General features: G+C 49.0%; 1 protein-coding gene across 1 annotated transcript in view; it reads left to right on the top strand.

Annotated features, from left to right (window-relative positions):
• DCDC2C (doublecortin domain containing 2C) overlaps positions 1-14988 on the top strand; it is a 141973-nt gene that overhangs the window by 60531 nt on the left and 66454 nt on the right. Inside the window, 2 exon segments of the mRNA XM_089327089.1 lie at positions 9159-9285; positions 11682-11782. Coding sequence (XP_089183215.1) covers positions 9159-9285; positions 11682-11782 — 228 coding nt within the window.

Genomic DNA, 14988 nt, shown 5'->3' with positions numbered 1-14988 from the left:
TTGACTCCCCTGATACTATTGTATTGGAATCTATGTCTCAATTTAGATCCACTAACATTTCTTTTTTAATATTTTATTTATTTATTTATTTGAAAGAGTTACAGAGGGAAAGAGTGGGGGGGGGAGGGAGGGAGGGAGGGAGAGAGAGAGAGAGAGAGAGAGAGAAAATGAAAATCTTCTATCCTCTGGTTCATTCTCCAAATGGCTGCAACCATCAGGACTGGGCTGATCTGATGCCAAGAGCTTCTTCCAGGTCTCCCACAATGGTGCAGGGGCACAGGCACTTAGCCATTCTCCACTGCCTTCCCAGGCCATAAGTAGGTAGTTGGATCAGAAGTGGAGCTGCTAGGGCTCAAACAGGTGCCCACACAGGATGTCAGTACTGCAGGTGGAAGTTCTACCAGTACTCCATGATGCTGGCCCTATACATTTCTTTTAAATAGTCAGATTTCCTGTAGTTAGGTACATGTACATTTATAATAGTCACATCTCCCTGTAGAATTGATTCCTTAGTCATTACATAGTGCCCTTATTTATCTCTTTTAACAGTTTTTATGTTAAAATCTATTTTGTCTGATATTAGGATGGCTACACCAGCTCTTTTTTGGTTTCTGTTAGTATGAAATATCTTTTTCCATCCTTTCATTTTCAGTCTGTGTGCATCTTTGTTGTGACATGTGTTTCTTGTAAGCAAGAAATAATTGGGTTTTGTTTTTTAATCCATTAAGTCAGTCTGTGTATTTTAACTGGAGAGTTGTGGCCATTTACATTCAAGGTAACTATTGATTAGTAGCGACTTGGCCCTGCCATTTTCCCATTAATATTCCTATTGTTTACTTTGGATTTCCTTTGTAATTTTACTGGGAGATTTTCTGTCTTTACCTTCTTTCATAGTGATGACCATGTTTCTGGGTTTCTGTGTGTAATACTTCCTTAAGCATCTTTTGTAAGACTGAGTGAGTGGTGACAAATTCTTTCAATTTCTGTTTGTTAAGGAAGGTCTTTATTTCACCTTCATTCATAAATGAGAACTTTGGAGTCCAGCACTGTGGCACGGTGGGTTAAAGCCCTGATCTGAAGTGCCAGCATCCCATTTGGGTGCTGGTTCTAGTCCTGGCTGCTCCTCTTCTTATCCAGCTCTCTGCTGTGGACTGGGAAAGCAGTAGAGGATGCCCAAGTGCTTGGGCCCCTGTACCTGTGTGGGAAACCCAGAAGAAGCTCCTGGCTCCTGCCTTCAGATCGGCATAGTTCTAGCCATTGCAGCCAGCTGGGGCATGAACCAGCGGATGGAAAACCTTTCTCTCTGTCTCTACCTCTTTCTGTAACTATGGCTTTTAAATAAATAAAATAAATCTTAAAAAAAATAAATGAGAGTTTTGCAGGGTACAGTATTCTGGGTTGACAATTTTTCTCTTGAGACTTGGAATATATCTCACCATTCTCTCCTAGCCTTTGGGGTTTCTGATAAGTCTGCTGTGAGTCTAACTGGAGATCCTCTGAAAGTAATCTGGCATTTCTCTGGTGCACATTTTAGAATCTTTTATTTATGTTTTACTGTGGAGAGTTTGACTACAATGTGTCATGGTAAAGATTTTTTTCTGGTCATGTCTGTTAGGAGTTCTGTGTGCTTCCTGTGCTTGGACATCCCTTTCTTTCTCCAAATTAGGGAAGTTTTCTTTAATTATTTCACTGAAAAGGCCGTCTAATCCATTCTCTCTTTCCACAACTTCAGGAACCCCTAGAACCTGTATATTGGTTCATTTGATAGTAACCCATAGATCTCCAACACTTTTTTAGTTTTCTAATTTCTTCTTCTTTTTTGTGATCTGACTGTAAAATTTCCAGAGATTTGTCTTCTAACTCAGATATTCTTTCTTCTGCTTCATCATATCTTTGTTAAGGCTTTTCACTGCATTTTTATTTGTTCAACTGAATTCTTCTTTTCCATGATTTCATTTTGATTTCTCTTTAAGAGCTCAATTTCATGGGAGAGATTTTCTTTCATGTCATGTATGGATTTCATTAGTTCATGCATTTGCTTCTGATTACTTCTAAATAGTCCTACGATAAATTTTTTTGAAATCCATTTCTGGCATTTCTTCAATCTCTTCATTTTCACATTCTAGTATTGAAGTGTTGTGTTCTTTTGGGGGTGTCATGTTGTCTTCCTTATTCTTATTTCTTGAATTGCTGCATTTATTATTTGGCATTTGTGGTTTGTGGAGATACTTGTTGGTGTTTTTTTCTTTTTTTTTTTTTTTTCCTGTGATGGCTTTTATCTTTGGACTATGCCTCTGTGGCTTAGTAGAGTGTCTGCTTTTTCAGTGAATACCAAGAGGTGTGTGGTGGGTGTGGTCTGGGAGCTCTGTTCAGTGCTCCAGGGTAAAGGGAGTGTCCAAGGTGACACCCAGGTTGGGGGTGGTAAATCGCTCCTTTTTTTTTTTTAAATCAGAGGGGAGGTTTGTTCTGCTCTGTTGGCAGAGTCTCATGCTCACCTCCTCTCCATACAAGAGACCAGTGCCTGGGTGATAGTATTCGTCCACACTGTCACAGGAACCACACAAAGGATCTGTGCAGTCCTTGGTGTAAGCATGGATCCTGAAGCAATGACCCTCACCAGGTAACCAGGGACCCTGAGTATGTGGAGCCACCCCCAGTGACTGCCCAAAGTCCTAGTCACTGCCCTAGTCCTGCACCCTCTCTCACAGCCACAGTGTTTTCACAGTCCTGACACACAAGCCTCCCATAGTCATGAACACCCAACCCTAGTTAATGCTCCAAGCCAGACTCAGGTGTCTCTGCTTGACAGGTTGCTGGGAACATGGTCATGAGCTGGCGCAGCTGTTACATATGTCCAAATGGGTGACCACCCTCTCTGCTTGTTACAGGATGCTGGTGCAAGGTGGTCAGGGAGAAAGAAATATGCCCCCATTTTTTCTCATCTAGTTTGGCAGGTACACTGTCCTCCATAGGGCTCCAATCTGGATTCATGCCAAACTCTTCCCACAGCTTTATTGCCAGTGGCTTGGGCTGCTACAGTCTAGTCTACCCTCACTCTACCGAGCTGATGCTGAGGTTCTTGGCTGCTGGGGTCCCGAGTTGTGTGCATCCACACCCTCCATGTAGATCCACAGTGTCCCTCTGATTTGTGTGGAGTTTCCTCTGCCATTTTCTTCCTATCTCTTCCCTGAGTCTGCTCTCTCTCTCTGCTTTTTTAAAAACATCCTCTCCTTGATTGGAGCAGTGAGCTACCTCCTTATTCTGCCATCTTGGATCTTCCCCTCAACTGCACTGTTAAAATGCCCATTTCTGGAAAAAAATGCCCCCAAAACGATTAGTGCATTTTCACTCATTAGGCACCTGAAATGTTTTTTGAAAGAAACCTGCATTATTCCGTTGGTTGAGTTCCATTATTGCTGGATTCAGATATTCGCGCGTTGGAACATATATCATTGTGAGTCTGCCAGAGTCTTGGGTGCCTCCGCTCACTTGAGCTTTTTAGCTTGTGAAAGTAAGCAAATGAAGCTACTCTTACTATGTTATGTAGATGTCAGTTTTATGGCAATTGCATTTGCTATGACTTAATATCTATTACTTTCCAAAGATGTAAAGTTAATTTAAATGTTTAAGATTGCATTCATAGATTAAATGAATATTTTATGGTATACACCTTATAGTTAATAATCCTTGTATTTATATCTCATTGATATTGAATCCTTTTCCTTGGAGCATAAAGCAGAAGTGGTGGTGGGCAATAATGATAAGGGAATGAATCAAATTAAAGGCATGTGAGAAAACAGTGACAGGCAGATGTACAATGTGAGCCGAGGCCTACACCTTAATAACCAGGTCTACACCGTGAAGCTCAGTGTGAAATAAGTTTGGAATGGACATTTGCAGGCTGATAATGTCAAGGTCATAGCAGCCTCTCACAACAACCACGGCAGTGTTGCATGTCCTCCTCCAGCACCAGCCAGATCTGGACATAAGCAGAACTTCCACTGGAATAAATGTTCAGAGCAGGGCCTGTGGTGGCTGCAAGATGGTGACCGCTTTGGGTGGGTCCAGGACACATTTGTGGGAGCTAGTTCTTAAGGCACTGCAGAAAAATAAACCAACAAGCCCGAGTTACACTTTGTAAACTTTAAATTTTTCCAAGATTTATTTCTTTGAAAGGCAGAGTTACAGAGAGAGAAGGAGAAGCACACAGAGAGTAAGATCTTTGATCTGCTGGTTCATCTCCCAAATGGTGTCAGTAACTGGGACTGGGCCAAGCTGAAGCCAGGAGCCTGTAACTCCATGTGGGCCTCCCCTGTGGGTGTCGGGAGCAGTTAACACTTGAGCCATCTTCTGCTCACTTCCCAGATGCATTAGCAGTGAGCTGGGTCATAAGTGGAGCAGCCAGGACACAAATCAGCACTCATATGGGGTGGTGGCATCGCAGATGGTGGCTTAGCTCTCTGCACCACAATACTGGCCCCTCTCTAAATGTTTTTAATAGGAAGAGAGGTGGATGGAATTACAAAGGAGAAACTGTCCCCTTTGTGAACAGACCTCAAGTTGATTCAGAGGGGCTTGAAACTTAAGAGATAGAGAGACACCAGAAAGTGTCAGCCATTTGACTGAAAGTAATGGATTCTGTTTTCTGCCTCCATCCCTGGCACATTGATAGCTGCAGGAAACCCATGCTGCTCTGAGAATTAAGACATCTGGGAGCCCATGTACTTTGTCCCAAGCTTGAGCATATAGAGATGCTAGTGGCCTTGCCCTCTCCATAGAGAGCTTGCAGCCAGAGGGGGGAAGCCACAACAGGAGACCTGGGGCACATGGTGGGGGGCTGTTTATAAAGTGGTGGATCAGGGGGAATTTGTGCTCACTGGGGAAGAATGGTGTAGGTCTAGGAGGATGTGTAGGGGGGCTCGTTTGTGGCTGAGAGGCGGGAATGATGTGGAGAAGATGGGAATGGGGAGAAGCTGATGAGTTGGGGTGTGTGCTGAGGCTGTGTCTGAGGGGACAAGGAGCCTGGAGGCTGAGGGAAAAGTGGAAGGTGTTGGGCTTTATCCTGGAGAGAGGAAGACCTTGATGCCTACACACATGCTAGGGCATTTGGTCAGGTTGACACACTGTCCACTTAACTCACCTGGAAGAGTCTGTCAATAGCTTCCCTGTGCCCTGATTCCCAGCTTCTCAGGAAGTTTGGGGTGCAGTTGGTCCTCTCTGCTCAATCTTGGATGTTTAGTCCAACATCAGGAGGTCTGGAGTCCAGTCTGGTTCGTTCCATTCATGGACGTGTAGTCCAGCATTTTGCTAAGCTTCTGCTGGGGACCCTGTTCAGCCCGAAGACCCTTCCACGTGTGACGTGATGCAATCCTTACATCAACAGGCACTGCTGCCAGTCCCATTACCATCTAGAGGGGACCAACACCACACCAGGGGGTGACTGGCCCATAAAGAGCTGGTAATGGGAGCCATGGAGTGCCTACAGCAGGCAAGGCTCTAAAGGGAAATTTAATCAGAGGGCTGCATAGCTCAAGGCTGCTCATCCTCATCACCGAGAGCAGAACCTGGGTCATGCCTATGCTGTCCTGTCCCCGTCCAGGGCAAGAGCATCTGCAGAGATGGGTCTCCCCACAGCCCCCTATACATGCCCACTTTCCTCCCTCTTGGGGAATACACACCCCTGCCTGGTGACTCCACATATTGCATGGGCGTTAGCATCACTTTAGGAGGGCTCTTTCCACCCCACCGTGCAGTGCCCTTCAGAACCGACTCCCTGCTCTTGGTCTCCAGACACGACCTCGCACACCCTTGAGCTTAGCTTTTCCTTGTGTGCTTGACTCTGAGCCATGTTCTTCTGTTGCATATGCCCCAGGCTGGATGTCAGCAGATGAAAGAATTCCCTTAGCACTGCTGCCTGGTGACTGGGAAGGATGCCAATGTTCAGTAGAATCTGGTATAAAATTGGGCCTTCGCGTTAGGGCACTTAGCGGGTGTCTGATGTATTGGTGTGGTGGGCACTGCAGCAGACTCAATTAGAACTGTGTTTTCAGAGGAGGCATAGACTTGGTCCCTTGTCATTCAGTCTTCGTGTTTGTTATCTGCAGCTGGGAAGACACACCCACTGCCTTTTTTGATCAAGCATGTGAGTAGCCTTGAGACTCCATGTTTAAAAGGCAGTAGGCTTTCAACTGAGCAAAACTCAAGAAAAGTAAGCGTAGCATCAGGACTGTGTATGACTCAGCTTGCAAATGGGTTAAATGACATTTTCTCTTTCAAATGGAATTAGAAATCTGTGGCTTTCTTCCTGTGAGTTTTCCAAGTACTGTTGTGATGTTGTACTGGTTAGGAAGTTACGATCCTCCACTTCCTGAGGGTGGCTCGCAAGCCTTGCTGCAGAGGTCGCCAAGGATGAGCCTCGTGTCTGGCCCGAGTTTAGGGCAGGGGAGTTGGCAGCAGCATATTTGCATGTCCTCCAGGAGGTGTTTTTAGAAGGGGCAGGAGTGCTGCCTGGGGAGGAGCTGTGCACCTCACTGCAAGGGCTACATCCCCAATGAGGGGCAGCCGACCTCTGACACTTAGGTGTGGCACCTGAGAGGCACGTGGCCAGGTAAGATCTGGCCAGGGATACCCAACCTTCATCTCAGGTGGAAACAGCAGACAAGGTAGACTTCTGGACTTCTGCAGAACACAACAGGACTGTGTTATTTTAAAATACACTTGTCCCAAAAGACAAGGGAAGTGGGAGGAGCTGTTCTAGGCTAAAGGAGACTAAGAGACCTTGGTGTCCAAGTGGGTCCTGGGCTGTGTCCCAACTTGAGTGAAAATTGCTATAAAGCACAACTTTTGGAGAATGACAAAATTGGAATGTGGATGTTGTATTAGATGGAAACCTTATATCAAAGAATGTTTCCTGAATTTGGTACCTGTCCTGTGATTAAATACACAATTACATTTTGTTAGAAGGCAAAAAGCATCAAACAGGTGATGGGTCTTCAGTATTAAGTAATGGTGCTATGAGCAAATCTGTAGGATGCAAGGAGGTCTCTCCCAGTAGTTCAGACATAACATGAAGTTAACATGCAAAGACACGCTTGGCCTACAGAGGCTGTCCCTGCAAACCTTTGTCCTCCCTGTCTGAACAATGCAGGTGCTCCCTCTTCTTTCCCTGTGTTTTCCTGTCCTCCTGCTCAGGTTATTCAGTCAGAAAAGATTCACTGAGCCACTGTGCTGCGTGCTCAGTTGGCAGCATGTACATGCTGAGCACATACTACTTGCTTTGCTGGGGAACACAGATGGTCAACATACATGGAGCTGTCATAGGAGTGCACCCAACGGACTGTTGAGGTGACACTAGGACTGGGATTTGAAGGATTCACAGAAGTAGGAAGGAGGTGAGGAAGGGCATCCAGGTGGAAGGGCCGTGGGTAGGAAAGCAAGGTGATGTGCAAGCAGGAGGTGGGGAAGGGAGGTTGGGGGCTGGCAGGCAGGTGGAACTTGGAGCACGAATGTCACTCTGCTGAGCTAAGGCCTTTGTACATCATCCCAAGGCTGTAACGACTCCCTCAGGTGTTGGGAAGGTAGGAGGTGATTAGATGTGCTGGCCCCATTCACTCATTCAACAAATGTGTTTTCAGCGTCTACCATGTCCTAGGCTCATTCTTCATTCTCATTCACAGATAAAAAAATCAAGCCTACATCTTTGCCATCACAAGGATTTTCACGTCCTGGTGGTGGAAGAGAAACAGCCAATCTTGTCTGTCCATTATATACGGTGCTGTGAGTGGCAAGTGGGGAAGGCATGGACAATGGGAGTGGCTGACCGTTCTCACCCAGGAGGACGTGTTTAGTGGAGGTTGAGCAGGAAGCCACAGCTCTGCTGCTCTTGAACCAGGGGCACCTGTCTTTCCTGCATATGCTTGGGGAAGGTGTTACCTGGTGGAATGGCATTGTGTCCATGCTGTGCCCTGTACCTCTGCAGCCCCTCTGTGTCAGGTGGTGCTCCAGGTGGCGTGGGGGCAGTTACTCTTTACCTTGTTGAAGCACCCAGGTGATGGGAGATGCCATCAAGGTGTGGGTGGTCTTTGCCTGCTCTGCTCTGTGCGTGATATCATCCCTGCTTTGGTTCCCTCACACGTGGTCATGTCTGTCCCTATCTTTTTGTCTTTTAAGCATCATTTCAGAGATAATAAGACACAGGTGTGATTTCTCTCTTGGGGGCTACAGATTGGAAAATGGACTGCAACAACCAGATCTCAGCGGTACTGAAAGAAACCAACTAGATTGCCAGCTCCCTCCAAATTCTAAGCATCATGTGCCGATTTCTGTTTCTAAAACCAATTCTGCTCGGGTTGCTTTTTCTATACTTGTGAACACGATTTCAGCTTGTAGGAAATTCCTTAAAATAGGTAGAGACATTCTGTGTGGCCTCTTGAGCGAGGCTGGAGGGCTATTTTCATGCTTTACTTTCCACAAGGAACAAAGAAACCCGGTAGTTTGCATCATGCACGATGTATGCACAGTACAAGGTGTCTGTTTTTAGTCCGACATTCTTAAGTGACACAGAGAACGTGAGAAAAATATCTATTTATATACTTTCACCTGGATTCAGTTCCAAGCACTCAAGCAAGGATGAAAAAGGAGGAAACACTAAAGAAGACAGATTGCATTATAAAGATAGTTTGTGGGATAGAATTGGGATGTGCCAACAATGGTTCTATGCCTACTCTGCGGTCTAGTGCTGCTTTGTTGAGACAATCTGTGTATTTTTAAAAACCCTGAGTTCCCCTTTATTGAAGTCCAGGGGTGATCTTCATCAGGGAAGCTGTCAGCTTACTCGGAGGCCCAGTGAACAGCCCTGCAATGGTTGCTGACGGCTGTCAAGGGTGTGTGTGTGTGGCTCACCCACCCCGTTCCTAGGACCACCTCCAGGCTGGAAGCCCATCTTGTCAGCCCTGGGAGGGAGGGACAGGGCTACCCTTGGCCATTCACAGCAGGGCCTGGAGGGACACAGGGCAAGAGGCTGCTCCTAGTAGGCTTCCAGGAGGTGTCTCCTGCGATGGAACCTGTGGGGCCCACTCCTGCTCTGGCCACACCTAGGGAGGCTGTGAGGCCCATTGGAGTCGTGTGCCTAACAGCCTTATTTTTCTTCTGTTTCTTAGGTGGATTCCAAAGGAAAAGAGCCTCATAAACAAGACAGCCTCACCCCCAGAACACAGGATTCTGTTTATTATGCCAAAGAAGGAAAGAAAGAAACCATGGTAGAACCTTTAGTCCAAACTGGCGCAGGTACCATGAAATTCCACTGTGCTGTAGGTAACACAAGGTGCTCCCAGACTGAGAACATGTGTGTGTGCATGTGTGTGTGTGTGTGTTTCAGGTTTTATACTGATTTGTTGAAATGTCCAGCTTGTATAGCAGTGGTAGGCAAAACAAAATTCCAAGGCTCAAGGCAACCGGATTCTCCAGCTAAGGGCCTTTGGTTAAATCCAGCATTTGAAGTTAGTCCTGTAATTTGTGTATAATCAGGGGTGGGTGTATGAAAAGCAGCAAGCAAGTAAATCTCTGAGAGGCACGAGAATGAATGCCGCCCGGAGGTTCATCTGTGCGTCTTGAGTGTGAGAGACGTTGGAAAGATGAGCCTTCAGAGCTGTCTTTAAAATGAACTGATTTTAATACTCTTGTTCGTGTGACTGGCTCCTACCACTTTTATGGAGCCCTTCCTGGGTGCTGGGCTCTGAAAGAGGTCCTCTCCGTGATGCATCGCATTCGTACACATGAGAGATGCTCAGTGAGACCCTGTCTGCCCCGTGGCCCAGTGATGCAGGGGAGAGGCCCATGGCAGAATCACAGCTTGTCCCAGACGTCTCAGCAGCCTCTGGACAGCTCTGGAAGTCATTATTCCTTTCTTAAAATTTAATTTATTGTTAGAATTTTATTTGAGAGGAGAGACAATAGTGAGAGGGAGAGTGTGAGCGCCCATCTTCTGGTTTACTCTCCGAATGCCTGCAATGGCTGGGACTGGACTAGGGCTGAGGCTGGGAGCTGGGACCTGGATCCAGTATTCCCCATGGGAGGCAGGGAGCCAATCACTTGAGCCATGCCTGGTGCCTCCCTGGGTGTGACAGGGAGCTGGAGTCAGGAGCAGGAGCTGGGGATCCAACTCAAGCACTAATCAGAAGGCAAAATGCTTGTTCCTGGAAGTAATTTTTCTTAACAATTCTCCGATGGCTTCTGTGCCATCTGCCTCAGGTTCTTTCCTCTTTGTTTCTGATGATCGCTCAGCTTCCTCTATTTTCCTTCCTTCTGTTTCCTGGCTATCAGTTTGGACATTTCCCTACAGCTTTCCTCCGGCTCCTTCTCCCCAGTCCACAATGTGTGTGCTGTCCTGCTATGTGCCAGGCATGGTTTGGACACCAGAGGTGAGCAGGACATGTTGCGTCCCTCCATGGGGTGTACTATGGGGTCATGAGACAGTGGGCACCCAGAGGGACTGTTCTAACAGCCAACCACGTGGTCAGGCTGGCTCTACTACCTGGCATCTCACCACACACTGACACCAATGGAGAATCTGATCACGACGTGCGGGATCTTTTCTTTGGCAACACGTACTGCACGTGGTAGCCTGGCTGCCTAGCACACCGGACCTTTCCCTGAGATTTGGAGTTCAGATTCCAGCAGTGGGTCACACTGAATGTTTACCTGTGGGGTGTTCTTTCTCTGCAAAGGGGCACAGTAGGTTTGAGCATCACCACGAGTGTGAGATCTCAGTAAGCAGTGTGCAGATGAGTGTCTGGACACAGTGGGCTTGCGTGACTGTTCGTTTACCCACCCTCCAATGCCCTCTCCCAGCTCAGGGCTCTGTAATGATTCTTCTGGGGCAGGGGGCTGGGAAGGAGGAAAGGACAAGTGCCTGGCTGGTGAGGGCAAGCAGGGCCAGGGCCCTCGGCTGAGGAATGGGATGGACCTGCAAATGGAGTTTCCCATTTGGGAGAACCGAGCCCATGAATGGCTGTGTTTCTAGCTTTTAGGATGTTGTTTCTAGCTTTTAGGCTGCCCTACTGTCTTTGTACTGCTCTCACCTACTGGGTCTGATCAGGACGAGTATGGACTTTTCATAAACCTCAGATTGTAAAAGCATTTAATACGCATGATCATAATGCTAAGTGCATTGACTATGAGCTGTCATTAGTAGCTGAGTATTTGATAACGTGTGTGCCAGCAGCATCTTGTTTGAATCTTGTTCTAAATATATTTTGAAGCAATTACACTGTATTTCCTTAAAAACCTGTCCTGTGACTTTGCTGTGTGGTGAGGTTGCTGTGTGCTTATTTCCCACTGAGTTAGGTGGACACAGGTTTGCTGGGCATTCTCTGTGTTTCTGCCCTTGGGCTGACTACAGTGGTGAGTGGGTGTGCACAGGGCTGCCCCTGACTCCCAGTGTCCAGGGCCGTTCTAGAGACAGCTCAGCACGAGACTGAGGCTCACTGAACTCATGGCCTCCACAGAAGCAAAACAAGGGCCAAAGGGAAATGGGGGTGAGATGGCACGGGGCACGGGGTCCCTGGGCCAGGCTGCCTGTCCGATGATGCGGGGAGCTCAGGGAACGCCGAGCTCTGTACCTTTGACATGGGTTAGAAAGAGTACAGAGGACTCAGCTTCTTGTCTGTGCTGTTTTCCTGCAGAAGGTGATGTGTACAAAGCACAGACCCCCACCAAGGATGCCCAAGGGGCGCTGCAAGTCAAGGAGGACCTAGACGTTCCAGTGGAGGAACCCGTGGACCAGGTGCGTAGCGGGGGCCAGGCGACTCCTCCCACCACCTCTTCATTCTGCTCCATCAGCTCCGCCAGTGTCAGCCTCATCCTCAGCCCTCCACGCTGAGTTCTCCCTGGCCTAGAGCATCCTGTGATCCCCCTGTTAGCCACTGCTCCTCCTCGGACCTGTCTGCCTGCTTCTCTGGAGGTTGTTCTGCTCCAGGGCCATTTATAGCACCATCACATGTGTGAAGGTGTATTTGGCATTGCTGATCTTTGTTTATTGCCTCTGTTCCCCACTGAGCTGTCACCACCACAGGAAGTGGGCAGTGTGCCCTGTTCACCACTGCAATCCCTGTGCGGGGCAGAGCTGCAGGCCTGGATGAGGCCCCTCATAATTGTTGTGGGCTGACTCTGGGGATGGATGGTGTAAAAGGACAAGGCAGTGGTGAAACCTGGAGCCTCAGCTTCCCGCTTTGTGGCTGAGGTGATGTTGTCATGCAGTCTGTAGGGACTGAGGCAGGGTGTGGGGAGCAACTCGGACTAGACTAAGTTACTGGAATTAAGACTTATTCTATGCATCTGCTCTCCCACAATATGGTGCTGAGAAGGGAGAAAAAGCTTCTACACAGCTGCCTCCAGTTCCACCAATAAACGGTAGGACCTGCTCCTGATTGGAGGAGAGCAGCGTACTCGGTGTGTGGGTAGCAGAGTTGGGATTGGTGGAAGAGGACTATAAAGGAGGAGAGAGACAACATGCACCAGGAACATCTAAAGGGAACATCCAAATAACACCTGAGCAGCCCCCGAGAGAGCCGGCCGGCAGTGTGCCGCTCCCCCGCGGAAGTGGGGAATGTGGCAGGGGGAACCGCCCTTCCACGGAGGTGGAAGGGATGGCAACCAACCCGGGAAGAACCAGCAGCAAACCCGGGGAGGGCCGAGCAGACGAAAGAACAGCGCAGGGTCCTGTGTCGTTCCTCCACGAAGACGGGGAGCGACATAATGGTGCCGTGACTCAGATATGAAGCCTAGGCAAGGTTTAGTGTCGTTCCTCCATGAAGAGGGGGAGCGACATAATGGTGCCGTGACTCGGATAGAAAACCTAGGAGGGAAGAAACGGGAAGAAGTGGAAAAATACCGGAGAGAGAGACTAGCAAAGAGCCTAGGGAAAAGCCGGACGAAAAAGGTGCCGGAAGAAGCTATCAAAAGCCTAGGCATAGACTCAGATACAGACTACGGGGGGAAGCTGGGAGAAATCTCTAAGGTCGAAAGTGAAAGTGAAAGCTAGAACAAACAGACTTGGATACGGACTGTGGGGAGAAGCCAGGAGAAGTGAGAGGGGAATATTGTTGTTGGAAGAAAAGTTAGGGAAACATACTGGGTAGAGAAAAATGTTAGGGAAATTGAAGCCGCGGGGGCAGGCTGAGGCGGAGACGTAAGCCAGCTTGGAATTCTTCAAGTCAGCCCGGGGAGCAAAAGGCGAAAATCTGGAACCAGAGGCAGAGACGTGGGCCGCCAGGTTGGAATTCGCCAGGTTAGTCCGGGGAACTTGGACTGAATGCCGGTGGTGGAAACGTGAGCTACGCTGTGTGATTCGCGGAAGCCGCAGCGTGCAGAGAGAGCACGGGGCGTGAATAGATAGGGAACGCGGGGCTGGCGCGAAGGCCGTGGTGCGGGCGCGCGAAGCCGGGAAGCCGCGCAGATGAGAGAAGCGCGGGCTGAAGCGCCTCAGAGCCGGGAGGCGCCGAGAAGCAGCCTCGGGGCGGGCGCCGGGAAGCCGCGGGAAGTTTAGAAGTAAAATAGGAGAAATAGGAATGCCCGGAGATAGAGAAATAGAGAAAAATAAGGCCTCCCCTCAACATGGCAATGAGAGAGCTTGGATTCGGTCTGCCTGATTAGGGAGGTGGTGAGCACCTGTGGGCGGCTAGCAGCTTATGCGCCGCAGGTCACCGAAGACAGGCACGAATTAACATCAATAAGTCTCCCCACAATACCGCAATGAGAAGGCTTGTATTCGGTTTGCCTGATTGATAGGGCTTGTAAGCACCTGCAGGCAGTTCTAGCAGAGCAGAGCATGCGCTGCAGGGCACCGAACACAGGCACGCATCAGCGCCTAAAAACCTCCTCACAACATGGCGAAGAGAGGACCCGGATTCGGTTTGCCTGATTGATAGGACTTGTAAGCACCTGTGGGCAACTCTAGCAAGCAGAGCAGAGTGTGTGCCGCGGGGCACTGAAGACAGGCGCGTATCAACGCCAAAAAAATAAAAAGAAAGGGGGATCTGTGGGGAGCAACTCGGACTAGACTAAGTTACTGGAATTAAGACTTATTCTATGCATCTGCTCTCCCACAATATGGCGCTGAGAAGGGAGAAACAGCTTCTACACAGCTGCCTCCAGTTCCACCAATAAACTGTAGGACCTGCTCCTGATTGGAGGAGAGCAGCGTACTCGGTGTGTGGGTAGCAGAGTTGGGATTGGTGGAAGAGGACTATAAAGGAGGAGAGAGACAACATGCACCAGGAACATCTAAGGGGAACATCTGAGGGAACACCTGTGCAGCCCCTGAGAGAGCCGGCCGGCGGTGTGCCGCTCCCCCGTGGAAGTGGGGAAAGTGGCTAGGGGGAACCGCCCTTCCACGGAGGTGGAAGGGATGGCAGCCAACCCAGGAAGAACCAGCAGCAAACCCGGGGAGGGCCGAGCAGACGAAAGAACAGCGCAGGGTCCTGTGTCGTTCCTCCACGAAGATGGGGAGCGACATAATGGTGCCGTGACTCGGATATGAAGCCTAGGCAGGGTTCAGTGTCGTTCCTCCACGAAGAGGGGGAGTGACAGCAGGGCTCCTGCCAGCGCCTGTTCCAGTACCTGTCACACAGCGGATTCCCAGCACCATCTCTCTTCTGGTATCATGGTGGGTAGGGAGTGGAGTTGGTTTTTTTTTTTTTTTTTTTTTTTGACAGGCAGAGTGGACAGTGAGAGAGAGAGACAGAGAGAAAGGTCTTCCTTTGCCGTTGGTTCATCTTCCAATGGCTGCTGTGGCTGGCACGCTGCGGCCAGCGTACTGTGCTGATCCAATGGCAGGAGCCAGGTACTTCTCCTGGTCTCCCATGGGGTGCAGGGCCCAAGGACTTGGGCCATCCTGCACTGCACTCCCTGGCCACAGCAGAGAGCTGGACTGGAAGAGGGGCAACTGGGGACAGAATCCGGCGCCCCGACCGGAACTAGAACCCGGTGTGC

The sequence above is a fragment of the Oryctolagus cuniculus genome, chromosome 2, assembly GCF_051225735.1.
Source record: "Oryctolagus cuniculus isolate XC-2025 breed Fujian yellow rabbit chromosome 2, ASM5122573v1, whole genome shotgun sequence".
Lineage (NCBI taxonomy): Eukaryota > Metazoa > Chordata > Mammalia > Lagomorpha > Leporidae > Oryctolagus > Oryctolagus cuniculus.
Note: the sequence above shows the minus strand (reverse complement) of the source record. Positions and strands in the feature narration are given on the sequence as shown.